This window comes from Arachis hypogaea, chromosome 19 (assembly GCF_003086295.3).
Source record: "Arachis hypogaea cultivar Tifrunner chromosome 19, arahy.Tifrunner.gnm2.J5K5, whole genome shotgun sequence".
Classification (NCBI taxonomy): domain Eukaryota; kingdom Viridiplantae; phylum Streptophyta; class Magnoliopsida; order Fabales; family Fabaceae; genus Arachis; species Arachis hypogaea.
Genome location: NC_092054.1, coordinates 9,040,951 through 9,058,592, shown reverse-complemented (window position 1 = coordinate 9,058,592; position 17,642 = coordinate 9,040,951). Strand labels below are relative to the sequence as shown.

Genomic DNA, 17,642 nt, shown 5'->3' with positions numbered 1-17,642 from the left:
TCATCTAATCAATTTAATTTTTTAAGTCACCGAAAAAATCTCATTTTTACATACAAACCTTAAAAAAACAATTACAGAAACACATATCAAAACAAAGAATAAATTACATAATATAATTAATTTATCTCTGTGCATCATAAACATGTCTCACTTTAATTTAAATTTAATTTTAATGCATTAAGCATTTTTAATTAATATATTTATTGTATTTAATTAATATTTTATATTTAATTGAATGATAATAATTAATAGATTTTTTTGTAATTTTTTTATTCTTTTTTACTTAAGAATAATTGATTAATTCTCATCAACTAAAATTTATTTAAAATGACTGATATTTAGAATAAAATGACTTAAACTTAAACTTATTATATAAAAAATTTGTATCAAAATAAATAAATAAATATATATATATATATATATATATATATATATATATATATATTCGTAATTTTAAACTCATAAACAAGAAAACTATGGAAACAAAAATCTCAAATGATTTTTACTGGAAAGAAAAATAGTTTCCGTGATAGAGTTAAAAATAAAATATATTTTATTATCCAAAATATGCATGGCAAAAATAATTTACGTTTTTTATACGAATTTATCTTTTAAAGCAAAGGTCAAATACTCAAAATTTATTAGTTTTTGTAACTTTTAATTTAAAGAGTAGATACCTAACTCGATCTCTGAGAAATTTTTTAAAGGACTAGAAGGTCCCAAACAAAAAAAAATTCTTTTCGGTTTTTAATATTTAACTTTGTGAGACTGATTAGTTCCTGTGTTAATATTTTTCTTCAAAACATACTTAAGTGATACATTAATAACTAATATATCCTTCATTTAATTTTTATAAGTAAAAATAATTTAAAAATTACTAATATTTCTTAATTTTACACAGCAAATTTAGCTAATATATTTAAAAAAGGAGTAATAGAAAAATAAAAATAAAACTAAACGGTTTTGATAATTATCTTTAAAAGACAACAAAACTCTCATAAAAAAAGAATTTGTTAATCCTAATTTGTTCTTAATGGATAAATTAAAAGTTTAACATGCTATGTAGACTTTTTTTTTTTTTTTTACAAATTAGACACCCAAGTTTAAGGGGGAAAAAGAGTGAATTAGTAAAATAGTATCCAAAAGTTCACATCGCTAACAAAAATAATCTCAAAAGATACTAACAACAAATAAGTCCGAAAAGATTTAAAAGCACGACAAAAAAAATAGATATTAAATATATATTCTAAAAAAAGATTTTAGTAATCATATTTTGATGTGATTTTTTACTAGTATTAATAAAAAATAAGATCTTTTTATCCTTAAAATTTCGTAAATTTATATCAAGTGAATTTTTATAAAAATATTTTTATTGTGAATGACTAAGTATTTTTGAAAAAAAAAAAAACCGAAAGATCAAATTTTATTCCGAATATTTTTGTACTCCTTCTAAATATTTATTCAAATATTGCCATAAAAATTCAAATAAAATGAATAAATTATTTATTAAATATCAATTTTTTAATTAGTTATAATTTTTTTACATTTTTAAATTATTTAAAAACGGTTTATCGATAATATCTTTTAAAATTTTTTTTGTAACATCTGAATATCTCATAACTTCACAGAAAAGTAAACACCTCAGATAAATTCGGTTGAGCCCCTACTCTAAAAAGTCTCTGTATTAAAGCGCAATGGACCCGTTTTGAACGGTGGACTTAGTCATATTGATTGCACTCTTTCAAGTCAAAGGATGCAGGTGAATAATAAAGGAAAAAAGATTATCAAGTTCATATTAGGTGCTTTATATATATATAATTCAATCTAAGCCAAGTGATTAGGTTGGCCATGAACACACACATACTCTGCACTTGTTCTAATTATCTTCTGCACTAAACTTTCTAAACCAATTTGGATATGTCTTGCTCAACCAAGAAATATGATGTTTTTCTTAGCTTCAGAGGCGAGGACACACGCACAAACTTCACTAGCCATCTTTACACTGCTCTTGATCAAAAGTCAATCAGAACTTACATAGATTATCAACTCAACAGAGGAGAAGATGTTTGGCCACCACTCGCCAAAGCGATCGAGAACTCGCATGTATCGGTTGTGGTTTTCTCAGAGAACTATGCTTCTTCAAAATGGTGCTTGGAAGAACTTGTCAAGATTCTCCAATGCAGAAAGGATTTTGGCCAGGTTGTTATTCCAGTGTTCTATGAAACAGATCCATCACATATAAGAAAACAAAGTGGGAGTTATGGGAAGGCATTTGCAAAACATGAGCTTGATCTTTGGGTAGAGGGCAGATACAGTGATTCCAACAAACACAAAGTAGACAATTGGAAAGCTGCTCTCACTGAAGCTGCCAATATTTCTGGGTGGGACTCTCGGAACCACAAGTAAGTTACATAAATTCAAGTAAACATCTAAAATGGTACCAGAAATATTTTGGCGCTGACAAAATAGATCATATTAGAACTAAAGTCTCTATGGTCTTGAACATGTGTTTGACATTTAAGTTGTGGTTGGACCATTTTATCAAATATCCATAATCTTTCAGAGAAGACAGATATCCAGTATCCATATCAATGAAGAAATCTTTCTCAGTATTGGTTTTTGTAGTTCTCTTTAAAAAGAACATTTTGCCATGATGTGAATGTTTCACTTTTACATAAGTACCAAACACTATCTGTTGAAGTGTTAGAGGCTTAGAGCACACGCAACACTCACTTCATAACAGAGTTATAATATATTAAGAGAAATGCTTTGAAATGATAGATTTCTATTGATTAATGTATACTTCAGTCATGCAAAATTTAAATGCACATAAACTTAGATAAAAGGTAAGAAAGAAATGGTAAATGAACTCTTATTTCTTTGTTAATTATGAAGGGTAAAAAAAGCCAAATAAATTCATAGTTTCTGTACTTAGTTTTCATATTTGTGATGAATTTATTTAGTTTATACTTCCTTACATCTCTTTTCCCCATCATTTTTGCAAGGGACGATTCTCAACTGATTGCAAACGTGGTTAATGATGTACTGCAAAAGCGTTACTTGAGGCACCCTATTGAACTAAAAGGCCTTGTTGGAACTGAAGAAATCTGCAGAAATGTCGAATTGTTAATGAAAAGAGTTCGAATAATTGGAATTTGGGGCATGGGTGGAATAGGTAAGACAACCATTGCCAAAGTGTTGTTTGCCAAACTGTTTCCTCAGTATGACAATGTGTGCTTTGTGGTGAAAGAAATCTCAGTTGATAGGCTTCTGTTCGAGCTGTTAAAGGAAGAAACTTCCACATCTAACTTGGTAGGACTCGCATTCGACATGAAGAGGCTTAATAACAAAAAGGTCCTCATTGTGCTAGATGATGTGGATAGTCTTGATCAATTGGAACATTTGTGTAGAGATTTTCGAGATCTAAGTGAAGATAGTCGACTCATCATAACTACAAGAAATAGGCAATTGCTTGCTGGAAGAGTTGATTGGATATATAAGGTTGAGAAATGGAAAGCATCTGAATCTCTACAGCTTTTTAGCCTGGAAGCCTTCAAGGAAACTCATCCTCAAAGGGGTTATGAAGATCTCGCCGCAATGGCGGTTAAGTATGCTGGAGGCATTCCCTTAGCTTTGAAAGTTTTGGGTTCGTATCTTCGTTCGAAAAGTATCAAATTTTGGGAAAGTACTTTGAGAAAACTCAACAAGTATCCCAATGAGACGATTGTAAATTTGTTGAAGGTAAGCTATGATGGATTGGATGATCTAGAGAAGAAGATATTCTTGGACATTGCATTTTTTTTCAATGGAGAAGAGAAAGATCATGTCATAAGCATACTAGATGCATGTGGATTTGAAGCAAGTAGTGGAATAGATGTTCTTGAAGATAAAGCTTTGATAACCATTTCATATAACAACACAATAGAAATGCATGAACTGCTACAAAAAATGGGTTTTGACATAGTGCGTAGAGAATGTAGTGGAGACTTTGCAAGACGAAGTCGATTGAGGGATACTGAAGTTCGTGCTGTACTTAAAGATAATAAGGTAAGAAAATGTACACAACTTTTAGACATGCTTTCAGTTGGAAACTGTTGCTAATGTGATTCCATCACCTTTTTTTGCAGGGGACTGATGCAGTTGAAGGCATAATATTAGATTTATCTCTAATCAAAGATATTCATTTGAGTGTTGACACATTCAAAAAGATGAATAACATGAGATTTCTAAGATTCTATATCCCCTTGGGTCAGAGTCCTGGCCATGTGTACCTTCCAAGAGCTCTTAAGTCATTTTCCAATAAACTGAGGTACTTTGAGTGGAATGGATATCCTTTGGAGTCTCTTCCTTCAACTTTTCATGCTAAGTTGCTCGTTGAAATTCGCATGCCGCACAGTCGTGTCGAACAACTTTGGAGGGGAAAACAGGTAAGGATATATACATATACCTAAGCTCCTTTTTCTTATGTCTATTCAAATTTGAAGACTTACTTTCCACTATAATGTCTTGTTGTAGGAACTTGATAATTTAGAGGGCATTGACCTAAGTGATTGCAAACATTTGATAATGCTTCCGGATTTGTCGAAGGCGTCAAGACTTAAATGGGTGAATCTATCAGGTTGTGAGAGTTTGTGTGCTCTTCATTCATCTATTTTGTCCTCTGATACACTTGCCACTTTGATACTAGATAGGTGTACAAATCTGGGGACTGTGAAAGGTGAAAAGCATTTAAAATCTCTGAAGAATATTAGTGTCAGTGGGTGCTCAAGTCTCAAGGAATTTGCAGTGTCATCTGATTTAATTGAGAACTTGGATTTAAGCAACACAGAAATTGAGACGCTAGACACATCAATTGGGAATCTACCTAATCTTATATGGCTCAATTTAGAAGGTTTGAAGCTTAAGCAACTTCAAAAGGAGTTATGTTTCTTGACATCACTAAAGGAGTTAAAGCTTTCTTACAGTGGACTAGTAATTGACAAGCAGCAACTGCATGTGCTGTTTGATGGCTTGAGATCTCTACAGATACTCCATCTGAAGGATTGTGCTAATTTGTTTGAATTTCCCGACAACATTGGCACTTTATTGAAACTACAAGAGTTAAAGCTAGATGGAAGCAGTGTGAGGAGTTTGCCTACAAGCATCAAACATCTTTTAGTGCTCGAGATTCTGTCATTAAAGAATTGCAGGGAGCTTCTGAGCCTACCGGAGCTTCCGTCTTTCATCAAGGAATTCTATGCCCCTAACTGCACCTCATTGGAGACAGTATCAAAATTCAAAAGCTTTGCGATGAAGATGGTGGGAAAGACAAAACACATTTCATTCAAGAATAGCATGAAACTGAATGGAAACTCACTGTATTCTATCATGGAAAGCTTGCATTTAACAATGTTAAGTGCTGCATTTCACAATGTGTTGGTAAGAAGATTCCATGTGGCCATCCATAGTTATAATTATAACTGTGTGGATGCCTGTTTACCAGGAAGCAGAGTCCCCGAGCAATTCACATTTCGAATAACAAACTCTTCCTCCATTACCGTTCATCTTCCTACCTGTTCCAACTTGCTGGGCTTCATCTACTGTGTGGTTCTCTCACCATCCAATGGAATGAAGCAGTGCGGTGCAAAAATACAGTGTGAATGCAATTTGGCAGGAGGCCTAAAGGCTACATGGCAAGATAAAGCAGTTAGTGAGCTGAACTCGGATCATGTTTATTTATTGTATGATCCATTCCATTGTGACAACATTCTCAGATTTGAGTTCAGTGTAACAGCTGACACAGGGGAAGTTGATGGATCTATAGCTATTCAAGAGTGTGGTGTACACCTCATAAGTGATTCAGAATTGCAGTGTGTTTTATCAGAACTGGAAATGGATTTAGACAAGAGGAAGGACTTGGAGAAGGAATTGGAGATAGAATCTGGAAAGGCCAGATGGTTATATACACATGCCTCCGAAGATCACAGCAAAAATCTGGTCACCCCTCCCCCTCCTCCTCCTCCCTCAACCCCTCCACTCCCAAAACCAAAAACTAGAAAGAAAGTAAGGTCACACAAGGAGAAAAGTAGCAGTAAGAGAAACCGGATGCAGAATCCAGGAACGGAATTATGCGTGCAATGTTGCTGCAATAGGAAAGTAGGTATGTAACTCTGACTAATCTGTGGGCATCTGTGGTTGTTGCTCATTCCTTTGATGATTAATTAATAGCATTTACATATGTAACCAAAAAAATAAATAGCATTAATATTTAAGTTTTAACAATCACACAATACAAGAAGTAAAGTCTTTACACGAAAACCAACGAATTTATCAAAAGATGTTATAGGACTCGAGTAAAGGTATGTCTTTACTCAGAGTGTTGAATCTATCACTTTGTGTGTGTGTGTGTGTGTTTTTTTTTTTTTTTCAACTTATCATTTGTTTCTTGTTTGTAGCCACAGAAGAAATGAAGTCTGAGATTGTTGAAATAGATCCTAGGAGTACAGACCATTTTTCTGATGTAGAAGAGAGAATGGAATCTAATTGCAAGAAAATCAAGAATGGTGATAGAAAAGGTCTTGAGGAAAATAACTCAAAGTCAACAAAAGCTGTAAGTCAATGGTTGTTTTATTTTGAAAAATTTTCTCATTCATCTTAGTTATGATGTGCTAAAAGTATAAAACATTAACACTTTCAATTTAGTATTATATAAATATTTCAACTGTAATTTGGTCAATCTGAATATCTGATTATACTGCCTAGGTCAAAAGCAAAGGAAATGAAGGCAGGCCAATTGATTTTGATGCTGGATTGGATCTGCTTGTTAATTCAGATTCAGCCAGTGAAGAATATGCGCCTGAAGACATGCCACTTCAAAACTTTTATGATCAACCAAATACCATAGAAGGATCTAATCACTATAAAGAAAATCCAATGCTACTAAAAAGACAACTCCTGGTTCATCCTGACATTAATGATCTGACCGTTGAAAAACCAAACCAGGAAAGAAAAAAGGAAAGAATGGGTCTCGACAAGCCTAAAGTGGAAGGTGAGTCGGATGAAGATCCTCTTGCTGAACTTGAGAGCATCTTGCTGGGAAGACAGAAGTCGTTGCTGAAACCAGCCTGTTCTGCAAGCGATGTTGCCATAAGGGAAGCTTTGCAAAATCTTGAATGCATACTCGAAAAGTCACTTGAAAACATTCTTGGTGACATTGAATTACAACACAAGTTACAAATTTCTTTGCAATGCATAGAAGAGGCATCAGATGAAGAAGTTTCTCCCAGTATAACAAAGCTTGTCAAAAGCATGACATCTTCTGTTGAGGATCTGATCAAAAGTTTTGCGTGGACCCAAAAAGTAGTTGAAGACCACACTAGCCGCTTGGAACAAAAAGAAAAACTTGTGCAGAAAATGTTAGATGCTAGGAAACAGCAAGAATTAGTGAAAGAAAGAATGAAACAATACAAGATTCAAGCAGAAAGTGTTGAGAGAGAGGTTGAAGATCTTGACGAACAAATTCGATTTCTTGTTGGACAAAGAAAAATCATCCAAATGAAAAGGACCAAGTTGAATAAGGACTTGGAAGAATGCGATGGCAAAAGGAGGAAACTAACAGATGAGGCTAAGGATTGGGTAACTGAAAGCAAGGAGCTAATGTTGACAATTAACAATTCTGAAGCCTCATATGCAAGTGCAATATCTAAGCAAGAGAAGTTGAATGAGAAATGGGAAGGTTTTCGAGAATCTTTTTCACAAAAGAAGTTAAAACCTTATCCTAGAATAGTGCTGTAGTAACAGTTTTAACAAGCTGTTCTAAACTTCTAATCTCTTAATTTTTCTCTCTAATTCCAGTAACAATAACATACCGTGCAGTCAGCTAAATGGATTAGTATTTCATCATAAATCATATTTGTATTTGATCCCCTATTCGTATTCAAGTCCACCTTCTCTAGTTCCAAACTTAAATTAGAGAAAATTTAAAACTTCAGATCCAAACATTAGACTGCTCTTTACAAGATTAAGCAGTATTTAAAAGGAGACCAAAAACCTCTTTAGTTCCCAAAGGAGTAGTAAACTGCTACAAAATTGAGTGCTTTACAAACCTCAAAATGTATCTTTCTTCACATTTATTAAAAGATTTGGTAAGTTTTTTTAAGATTATAATTTCAGAAAAATATATCTAAGCACAATTTAATCTCTCTTCTCATGCACAACTAGCCATTTCAGGAAATGCCTACCATTACTTAGCTCTATTTTAGTGTTGTGTTAAGTTTAAATACCCCTGATTCAACCAATCAACCCCCTCCTCAGGGGCTAGCCAAAGTATCATATCCAATATTCCAATCAAGTCTATCAAAAGAAAAAAATGGATTAATATGATTTAAGAATAAAATTATATATTTTTAGGTTATTAAAAATTAAATTAATTAATCTGTTGCCACCTTGTCAAATATGTACTAGTTAGTAACAAACACCATTGGTTAAGTAATAAGCAAACACATTTCCTTTTCAATGGTGTTGAGTTTAGGTCGTGGACAAAGAAAAAAAAATATTATGGTTGGAAATTTTTAAACTGGATAAATCGAATTTAAGGTAACAATGTCCGAACAATAGTGCCAAAAAAAACTTGTTGAGAATAAATTATGTATGAAATCAAATCAAAATCATACAAATTTTCATGAATAACTATAAAATTTGACTATAAGATTATGAGCCAAATTATCTATTATATTATTATATATTTTTGAGCTACAAATAGTCAACCTATTTTCATGAATCTATTTCATCTTCAGAATTTGTCAAAAATGTAGTAAAAATCAATTATTTTTCTTTCTTTCTTTCTTTGCAAAAGAAGTTATCATCACGTTGTGAGAAGTTACAAAGAGAAAAAGAAAGTTAATACATGAATAAGAATTCAGAAGAAGAAAGAAACCTGTGTCCACTAGCATAGTTCTTTGAATTTCTTTGTGGAAGGGAGTGGTCCTCGGTCACTGGAGCTTCCAACTCCAACCCCACCTTCAGTATGCTCCATCTCAAGAATACCCCTAGGCCTTTTATTTTCCATGCCCAACTCCAATTTCAATTCCACCTGCTTCAACTGAGAATCAGGGGCAACAAGTGGATAAACCGCACACTCTCTGATCAACCAATCATGATCCTGACTCCACTGAAATGTGCAACAATAGAAATAGAATTCAATTGTGACCTTTAGGTTGCCCTTGTAAGACTCGCTCTGACTTCCGTATTTTAATTTGTATGCCTTAATTGCCTCTATGATGCCACCACGGTCAAATGACATATAAATATGATCAAAATCCCGTTCTGCAGGAACGTCATCAAGAAGAATTTTACTAGTTGAATATTTGTTCATGTCACTATCTTCCAGGTGGCATTGATACTGAAGAATAAGGCCATATTTGATTGGGGAAGGCCAACAGGGTGCGATAACAACGCAGAGAACGAAACTAGAACAGAGATCATAAGGCTGATCAAGTTCAAAAGTTATGGAAGCTCCCTTTGTTTGATACGTGAACCACTTTGGTATTCTGTGGTCTTGGTAGAAGATTCTGAAATTGATATCTGCAAACATTGTTCTTCGTCCTCCCCCTCCTCTTCTTTTAATCCTTCTTAACTCATATCGGTGCGCTAAGTCCCTTAAATATTGATGGAATGAATCAGTATGTTTCTGTACATGGAAATTCACACAATTATGAAATGAATCATCACTTCTGCCATCTTCTTTCGGCCTAAAATTTGTTAAACTTGATGATGCTATGGGCAACAATGTGCAGTTGTCTGCTTCCAAACGAATAATGGATGATGGAAGCTCTGGCAAAGATTGAAGCCTCCTGCAACCCTTTAATGACAATGTTTCCAGTGCTGAAAGATGCTTGATGGTCTCCGGCAACCTCACCACATAGCTTCCATCCAAAGCTAACTTTTGTAGCGACGATAGCTGGTTGATATTGTCGGGGAGCTCAAACAAGTAATGGCAATCCATAAAATACAGTTCACGCAATGATTGCAAGCCATTAAATACGAGATGCAGGTTTTCTTTGGAGCTTACTCGGCTGCATCTATGCAGCGAAAGCGTCTCGAGAGATTTCAAACAAGACAATTCCTTCGGAAGATTCTCAAGTCGATGGCCATCGACATGTAAGATTCTTGCTTTGCTGAAACGCCCAATGGATGGGTGTAACACTTTGACTCCCATCATTAAATCCAAGACTTCAACTTCTTCTGAAGACACAGAAAATTTAGCTAGACTTTTGCAGCCACTGACGTTGAGGTGCCAAAGTGATTTAAAATGAGTCTGGCTTTCAAGCGTCTCAAGCTTTGAGCAGCCAGTTAGATCCAAACGCTCAAGTGTGCTGCAAGATAAAATGGATGGATGGATGTTGCTTAAACTTCTACAGCCAAAGAGATCCACATTTCTAAGATTTTTTGCCTTAGACAGATCAGGGAGCTCCACCAATTCTTGGCATCCAGCTAGGTTTACATCCTTCAGATTAACAAGATCCTATAACAAAGAAAACGGAGACATCAATGGGAAATCATTAGTGGAAAGTGCCTTTTTCTGGCTAAAATCCGAAGCAAGTTAATACACAGGGACAAACCTGCATTTTGTTCCAGAGTCTTCTAAATTGACCATTAGGCATTTGAAGAGTGACAAGCTTTTCAGGACAAAAATTTGATGGTAGAGAAGGCAAAGGATATGCATGCCACTCAAGGTGCCTTAATTTCTCAGAAAAAGACTCCAACTCCTCAGGAAGCTGCAGACCAGATAATTTGCCATGCTCCCTTATGGAGATAAAGAATTTGAGATATTTTAGATTAGGCATCTTTTTGAAAGTGTCAACACTCAAGCTTAGGTTTTGTCGAATTTGATATGTATCTAACTTCATGCCTTGAATTGCACCAGTTCCCTGACAAAACACAGAGAAAAAGAAAAGCAAATTGAATCAAATTAATGAGTCTTGTTAAAAGGAAATGTGTGTGTCTGTTACCTTATTGTTTTTGAGAACATCACAAGTATCATCAAGATCCCACAGTCGACTACGATCTTCAGGATTTTCAATAGATTCTTGACGAACGATCTCCCAACCCATTTGTTGTATCAAGTCATGCATCCCTACAGAATCATTAGATATAGTTATGAGAGCCTTATCAAGAAGGGATCTCATGCCAATAACTGGGTAGAGGCTGCAACTGTCTAACAGACTAACTATGTTTTCTTTTAGTTCACCCTTAAGAAAACACGCAATGTCTAGAAATATTTGTTGCTCCTCATAATCTAACTCATCATAGCTCAACCTTAGCACAGTTTGAATTTCTTCATTGGGAATCTTCTCGATTTTGTTCAGCGCACTTTCCCATTCAGCTTCAGTTTTAGAATGAAGGAAAGAACCCAACACTACTAAGGCTAGGGGGACACCTTTGCAATAGTTAACTGCCTTTCTTGATAGCTCTTTATATCCCACTTCCGGAGAGTCTTCATTAAATGCATTCAAGCTGAACAATGTAAGGGATGTAGGGAAATCTAACCCCTCCACCTCATGTATTTTCTCAACTCTCCTGTTTTGCAGCACACTTTTATCTCTAGTTGTAATGATGATCTTACTACCTGGACCATAGGATTCAAGCTCCCCAACAAGGTATTTCAACTGCTTCGAACTACTCACATCATCAAGAACTATGAAATTGCTTTGTCTGCGGATCCTGCACTCAACAAAAGTTGATTTTGCTGTGCTACTTTGGCGAACTTTTTCATTTAACAGCACTGAGTAAAGTTGATCGCGTAAATCATGTAGTCCTTGCACATGATCTCCTGATCTTTCCCGTATATTTTCCAAGAAGCATGAACCTTCGAACCCATGAGAGTATTTGTCAAATATATATCTCGCAATAGTTGTTTTGCCTATCCCACCTATCCCCCATATACCAACCGATCGAGCTTCTCTTAGTAATGATTCTAAAGGGGCAGACTTTTCCTGAATACCAACAAGGCCTTTAAAATCATTGGGTGGGTAATGGTAAATTAGCTTTTGCAAAACGTCTTTGACAATCCTTTGAATGAGTTCAGTGTCATCCCTACAGTATGAAATAGAGCATAAAAATTTAATTAAGTGAAAGAACCATTATTCATTATAGCGCGCATTGATTGCAATTTTGACTTTTTAGATTCCTTAAAACTATATATGCAAATCTATCCCTGAACTTTCTTAAATATGTGTTCCCCCTAAAATAATTGCACTATACATTAGGTATGAACAAATCTAATATACAATTTTGATATAAATTTTTTTAAAATTTTATACTAAGTTTGGAGTAAAGATCCAAATGACCCTTGAAATTTGTCTCGCGCCTTAAAATAGCCCCCAAAATTTCATTTAACCCAATTTAAATTCTCAAATGTGGGTTCTTGATGTCTTTGGATTCATCTTTGCTTTGCCCAACTTCCATGTGACTGAGACTTAATGGAATTATCATAAACTTGATTGTCACCATCAAAATTTGGAATTCAAATTAGATTAATTGAAATTTCAAAGAACATTTTGAGGCGCGAAACAAATTCCAGGCGTCATTTGGCATTTTGCTCATTATATTTGCTCACCATGGATTAAAAATTTATCAATCAGACCTGAGACTAAAATACGCATTACATTAAATTGAGGTAGGTAAAGTGCAATTTAGTAGAATCCATTTACTGAATAATGAAGAATTTCATAGTTTACTATTTGGCAAACGAATCATTACCTATAGGAGCGGGAGTGAGAATCCCAGCCAGCCAAATCAGCTGCTTCAGCCAGAGCATCCTTCCATTTTTGAATCTTGTTTATATCAAGCATGGAATTTTGCATGTGCTTCTTCTCAAACGCTTCTTTGTAACTTCCATTCTGCTTCCTTACATGTGATGGATCAATCTCATAGAACACAGGTATAACAACCTGTCCATATTCTTTTCTACACTCCAATATCCTCACGAGTTCTTCAAGGCACCACTTGGAGTCAGCATAGTTCTCCGAGAAGACGATAACAGACACATACGAATCCTCGATTGCGCGAAAGAGCGACGGCGAGATCTCATCGCCTTTGTGAAGCTCGTAATCGATGAAGGTCTTTATTCGCTTTCTGCACAGAGCTTCGTGAAGATGACAGGTGAAGTTGGTGCGCGTGTCCTCACCCCTAAAACTGATAAACACATCGTACTTTCCATGAGTACTCAACGGACCAACCAAACGGGAAGATAATGAAGAAGAAGGAGGAGGTGGAGGAGGAGGAAGCTGTAACTGCCTTACGGCCGGGTCGGGTTCGGGTTCAGATGAAGCGGCAGCAGAATCAAGAGGGAGGTTGGGGAAGAGGAAGAGTCGCATGCGAGCAGTTTTAGGGGAAGCGCTGTGGAGTTGATCGTACTCGATCATCATGTTTTCGAGGTCGTCATCGTCGGTGACGGAGATAAGGGAGTCGAGATCCTCGCCGGGAAGCTGGTACTTGAAGGAGACGTCGGCGGAGGCGGAGGCGGCATTGCAGAGGGTGGCAAGCTTGGCGAGCATTGCGGGGAAGGTTATGGTGGTGCGGTGGACGTAGACGATCTTGGTGTGGCCGCCGACGTAGGAGAGCTTAGTGTGGTCGAGTGTGTCGCGTTGAATCTTGCCGCCGTAGCTGCACATGAATTTTGCCTTGTAGTTCTCCATCTTCTTTTTTCGTTTTGGATTCTGGGTTTGGAGTTTGAGAGAGTAAAGAAGAAGGATGCGGGTCAACGCAAATACTCATCCATTTATATGGTCTGGAAAAGAAATAAAAAATTCAAAATACGTACATATCAGATAGTGTTTTTGGTGCTCCATACCAGGATCACTTGTACAGTAACCATTTTCATAACCATTTTTTCTTCTTTTAGCTAGTATTATACACCGAATTTATATGTATCCATTATTCCAGTCAAATTAAATCATTACCATAAATAAATTTTTTATTGATAAATCTTCTAGAGTGTTATTTATATTACTGAATACAATCCATCTTGCATTGAATCGGTACACGATTCGTAGCCACTGTTTTGGACACTGCTAGTGCTACTACTGCCATGCTCAAATGTGCCAGATGGATCGTCAAACAAGCGAAGACTCTTGGTCAAACTTAGGTCTGAATTGTGTTTGATTTGATGCTTCTGTCTTATATTCTTCAACTCCATTGCAACCATTCCCATGCTAGGCCTTTCTTTTGCATGAAGTCTCAAACACTTTGCTGCAAGTAGAGCAACTTGGATGAATTCGTCTTCATTTTCTTTATTCACAATCCCAGTTTCAAGAATATCAAGCCAGCAATTCTTTTCCAAGGTTAAGATGAACTGCTTAGCAAGAAAGGGAAATCCTCCATCTGGTTTCTCAACATGAATTGTTTTCTCCCCTATTATCAGTTCGGCGAGAACGACACCAAAACCATACACATCACTTTTCTCAGTAAGTTGGCCCGTGTGAATATACTCTGGGTCCAAATAATAAAGATCTAGTCCAATTTCATGCATCGAACTCAAACTTAGATTCCTAAAATCAAACAATAATTTGGCAGTATAAGTGTCATCAAGGAGAATATTGCCACTTGAGACCTTTGAGTGGATAATTGGTATTGTGGCACCTGAGTGCAAATAATCTAGAGCTCTAGCTGCCTCTGTTGCTATCTGTAGACGAGTTTTCCATGATAAGTTGATCTTCTCTTCCTTGTGTAGGTGGTCAAAAACGGTACCATTATTGAAAAATTCATAAACCAGTAAAGGAACTTCACTCTCTAAACAACAACCCAAGATGGGGACCACATTCCTATGCCTGATTTGTTCTAGAAGAACCAACCAATCAATGAATTCCTCGATTACGTTCTGATCTAGTTCCCTGAACTTCTTGATAGCAACAACCCTATTATTGGACAAAATTCCTTTGAAAACCGTACTAATATGTCCTTTACCAATGATTAGTCTCTCATCAAAGTTGTTGGTGGCCTTAATAAGTTGCTCTAATGTGAAGATTTTAGCATTTAAAAGCTTTTGTTGTAAAATGGGACCACCATTTTTTTTAAGAACTTGTCTTTCAAGTTGATTAGTTTCCTTTTCAGATACCTCAGGTATATGCAAAAAGCTCCTACAATCAGGATTAGAAGTCCAACGCCTAAACCTATGCATGGTTAAGACATGGGAAAAGTAATAAGCACATGCAAGTGAAAAGGAAAAGAAAAACAGAACTGAATAATTGTGCTTTGCATACCAATTATTGCACCCTTGGTAAGTACAAGGGTTCGGTGGCATCCTTTACCTTCCCTTTTTCCATCTCCAGATTCCCCAGCAGGACAAAAGCACTCGAACGACCCTTCAGTTTCACGGCAATGATGTTCACTGATGCAATTATGGGTGTTATCTGCAAGGGTGGTGCACCAGAATTAATATTGCAACTCTCATTTTTTACATGTTAATATTAATTTTTAGGTGCATTCTATGGTGTCTATCTATATTTGCCTAAGTTACTAAAAGAAGATAAAAATTAATATTTAAATTAAAAAATATAAAAATAAATAATTTTTTAATATTTAAAACTTACCATACAAGGTAAGTTCAATAATTTCGACACCAAAGTTATAGGCACCATAGAATTTGCCTAATTTTTATGTCTAACAAAACCAAATAAAGATGAAAACTTCAACATAAACTTTATCTCTAAACATAATTACATAGTCATGCTAATATGACCAACACATTTATACGTAACATGTCTAAACATTACAACTCATTTTTTTCAGTATGGGTTATACTTTTTCTTTCAGTATACATGCAATATGCTTGTCTAAAATTTAATTAAAAACACAATAGTACCTCGGCAACCTTCCAGATCGTATGGATTTCCCTCGAAGCCTTTATTACATCTCCATCGGTAACCAAATCCATTGTTGGAATCCTAGCAACTGCTATTACCCCTGCATATATGCCGATAGATGTTTTGGCGGGAAACTTCACGACCCAGTTCTCCAACGCTCCAATCAATAACCATGGGAACCCTCTCCAACGATGCCCCCTTCATCAAATGACTCACCGAAAATTCGTAGCCACCCTTTTTTGCCATAAAGGAGTAGCTGCAGTTGTTGAATCCCCACGATGTGTTGAAATTGGAGAAGCTATTCGCCTCTATGCTGATATTATTGTTCTTCATGGCAAGAGGAATATCCACCTTACAGCACCCTATCCCCGTGCAACTCTCATCGTTTTGAATATCAGCCATGTTATTGCACCTTGTCAAGCACCCTGTTGTGTTCTCTATGCTGCCATGAATAATATTATTGATGAACCCGTAAGTGTCACACCCTACACTTACGAAGCTGTTTTCTTCCTTAGAAGTCACGAAAGCCGTCCCTATAGGAAGTCTGGCTTCGTTGCCTTGCTTTCTTACTCTGTTATTATCTTGGTTGTGATCTTCTCTACCTACCTTGGAAATCAAAGCAGGCATGCCCAGTTGACTTTTGAGGGAGATCTTCCATATTTTGAGGTCAACGCCTCTGAGATATAAAGTTGAGTCTTTGCAGACAAGTTCCAAGCTTTGTTTCAAGAAACAGCTTTTACTGGTGATTGATGGAACTCCTATGCCAAACGGCGGGTATGGAATTAAAACATCCCCACATGTTTCAGTGCAACCAGGAAGGGCTTGCGTAGCTGCGGCTACTATCTTTGCCAGAACAATTACCATTACAAACACCAACCTCGTTTTCATTTCTATTGGATTAAGAAATAATTAACCATTCTAACTAAGATTGGTGTGTCTTGAATGGAGGGTTTAACTTGTTTTTTAGTAGGGTTTCTTTTCAATTTTCTTATCCAGTTTGTTGACCTCGAAGTAGGGGTATTCATGGATCGGATCCGATCCGCATATTCGCGGTATTTATCCGAATTCGACCCGAGAAAATTGCGGATATAGATCCGATTCGCGAAGCTATCGGATCCGATCCGATCCGATCCGATCCGATCGGCACACTAATCGAATCGGATTGCGGATTTTGTGTAAGTATCTGCATATCCGCGTATCCGCAAAAATAAAGAAATAAATAAGTAAACATTCTTTTTATGTATTATTTCAACTAATAATTATCCTATATGTTGTATTATTTTAATTTATTATTTAAAAAAAATATGTTTAATATTATTTTAAAAGTAAACATATTTAAAAGAATAGGAAAAATAAATTTTATTGATATTTTTTTAATAAAATTAAATTTTTTAAAATATATTTGTGTTTTAAGGATATATCCGATCTGATTGCGGATCGGATCGAATCAGATTCAAACTTAAAAACTGCGAATATAGGATCCAATCTGATAATTTTAGTGCGAAACAAATTGAAATTTTAGCTATATTCGATTCGATCCAATCCGGGTTCAGTCCTACTTGAAAGGAGAAGTGGAGGACTCACTAGCTAGATCCAAGCGCACTGCCAGCATAAATAAGACAATATAATGGGAAGAAATTGCATTGTTCTTTTCCCCTTTTAGGCATACAAAGATATCTAGCATCCTAACTCGGAATTTGTTTGGTGCTTATAAAATTTTGGTGTTTGTTTCGGTATAATAAATTTATATGTATCGATACGATAATTAAAATGTAGATAAATTAAAATACGGATTATAAT

The 17,642-nt window shown here is 35.6% G+C and overlaps 4 protein-coding genes across 7 annotated transcripts; 1 reads left to right on the top strand and 3 right to left on the bottom strand.

The window, feature by feature from the left end:
- Positions 1-1,714: 1,714 nt before the first annotated feature.
- On the top strand, positions 1,715-7,905 carry LOC112779004 (disease resistance protein RML1B-like). The gene is made up of 6 exons (XM_025823265.2): positions 1,715-2,402; positions 3,006-4,047; positions 4,128-4,427; positions 4,516-6,139; positions 6,435-6,589; positions 6,742-7,905. Exons 1-6 carry the CDS (start codon positions 1,918-1,920, stop codon positions 7,771-7,773), a joined length of 4,638 nt encoding a protein of 1,545 aa, XP_025679050.1. The 5' UTR covers positions 1,715-1,917; the 3' UTR covers positions 7,774-7,905.
- Positions 5,530-13,743, bottom strand: LOC112779005 (disease resistance protein RML1B). 4 transcript variants are annotated; one of them, XM_072228068.1, is made up of 5 exons: positions 12,739-13,743; positions 10,989-12,072; positions 10,599-10,907; positions 8,915-10,501; positions 5,530-5,665 (listed from the first exon to the last, which is right to left on the bottom strand). In XM_072228068.1, exons 1-4 carry the CDS (start codon positions 13,674-13,676, stop codon positions 8,924-8,926), a joined length of 3,909 nt encoding a protein of 1,302 aa, XP_072084169.1. In that variant the 5' UTR covers positions 13,677-13,743; the 3' UTR covers positions 5,530-5,665; positions 8,915-8,923. The 4 variants fall into 4 exon arrangements, with proteins under 4 accessions (XP_072084169.1, XP_072084167.1, XP_025679051.1 ...); XM_072228066.1 differs by lacking the exon at positions 5,530-5,665 and adding an exon at positions 6,657-7,380; XM_072228067.1 differs by lacking the exon at positions 5,530-5,665 and adding an exon at positions 7,224-7,361.
- Positions 13,744-13,981: 238 nt separating this feature from the next.
- LOC112777838 (putative wall-associated receptor kinase-like 16) lies at positions 13,982-15,913 on the bottom strand. Its single transcript, XM_025822225.1, has 3 exons — positions 15,842-15,913; positions 15,265-15,389; positions 13,982-15,149 (listed from the first exon to the last, which is right to left on the bottom strand). The coding sequence occupies exons 1-3, from the start codon at positions 15,911-15,913 to the stop codon at positions 13,982-13,984; spliced, it is 1,365 nt and encodes a 454-aa protein (XP_025678010.1).
- A 10-nt stretch (positions 15,914-15,923) lies between these two features.
- LOC140182115 (wall-associated receptor kinase 2-like) lies at positions 15,924-16,706 on the bottom strand. The gene has a single exon (XM_072228228.1). It carries the CDS (start codon positions 16,704-16,706, stop codon positions 15,924-15,926), a length of 783 nt encoding a protein of 260 aa, XP_072084329.1.
- Between the last annotated feature and the right edge of the window lie 936 nt (positions 16,707-17,642).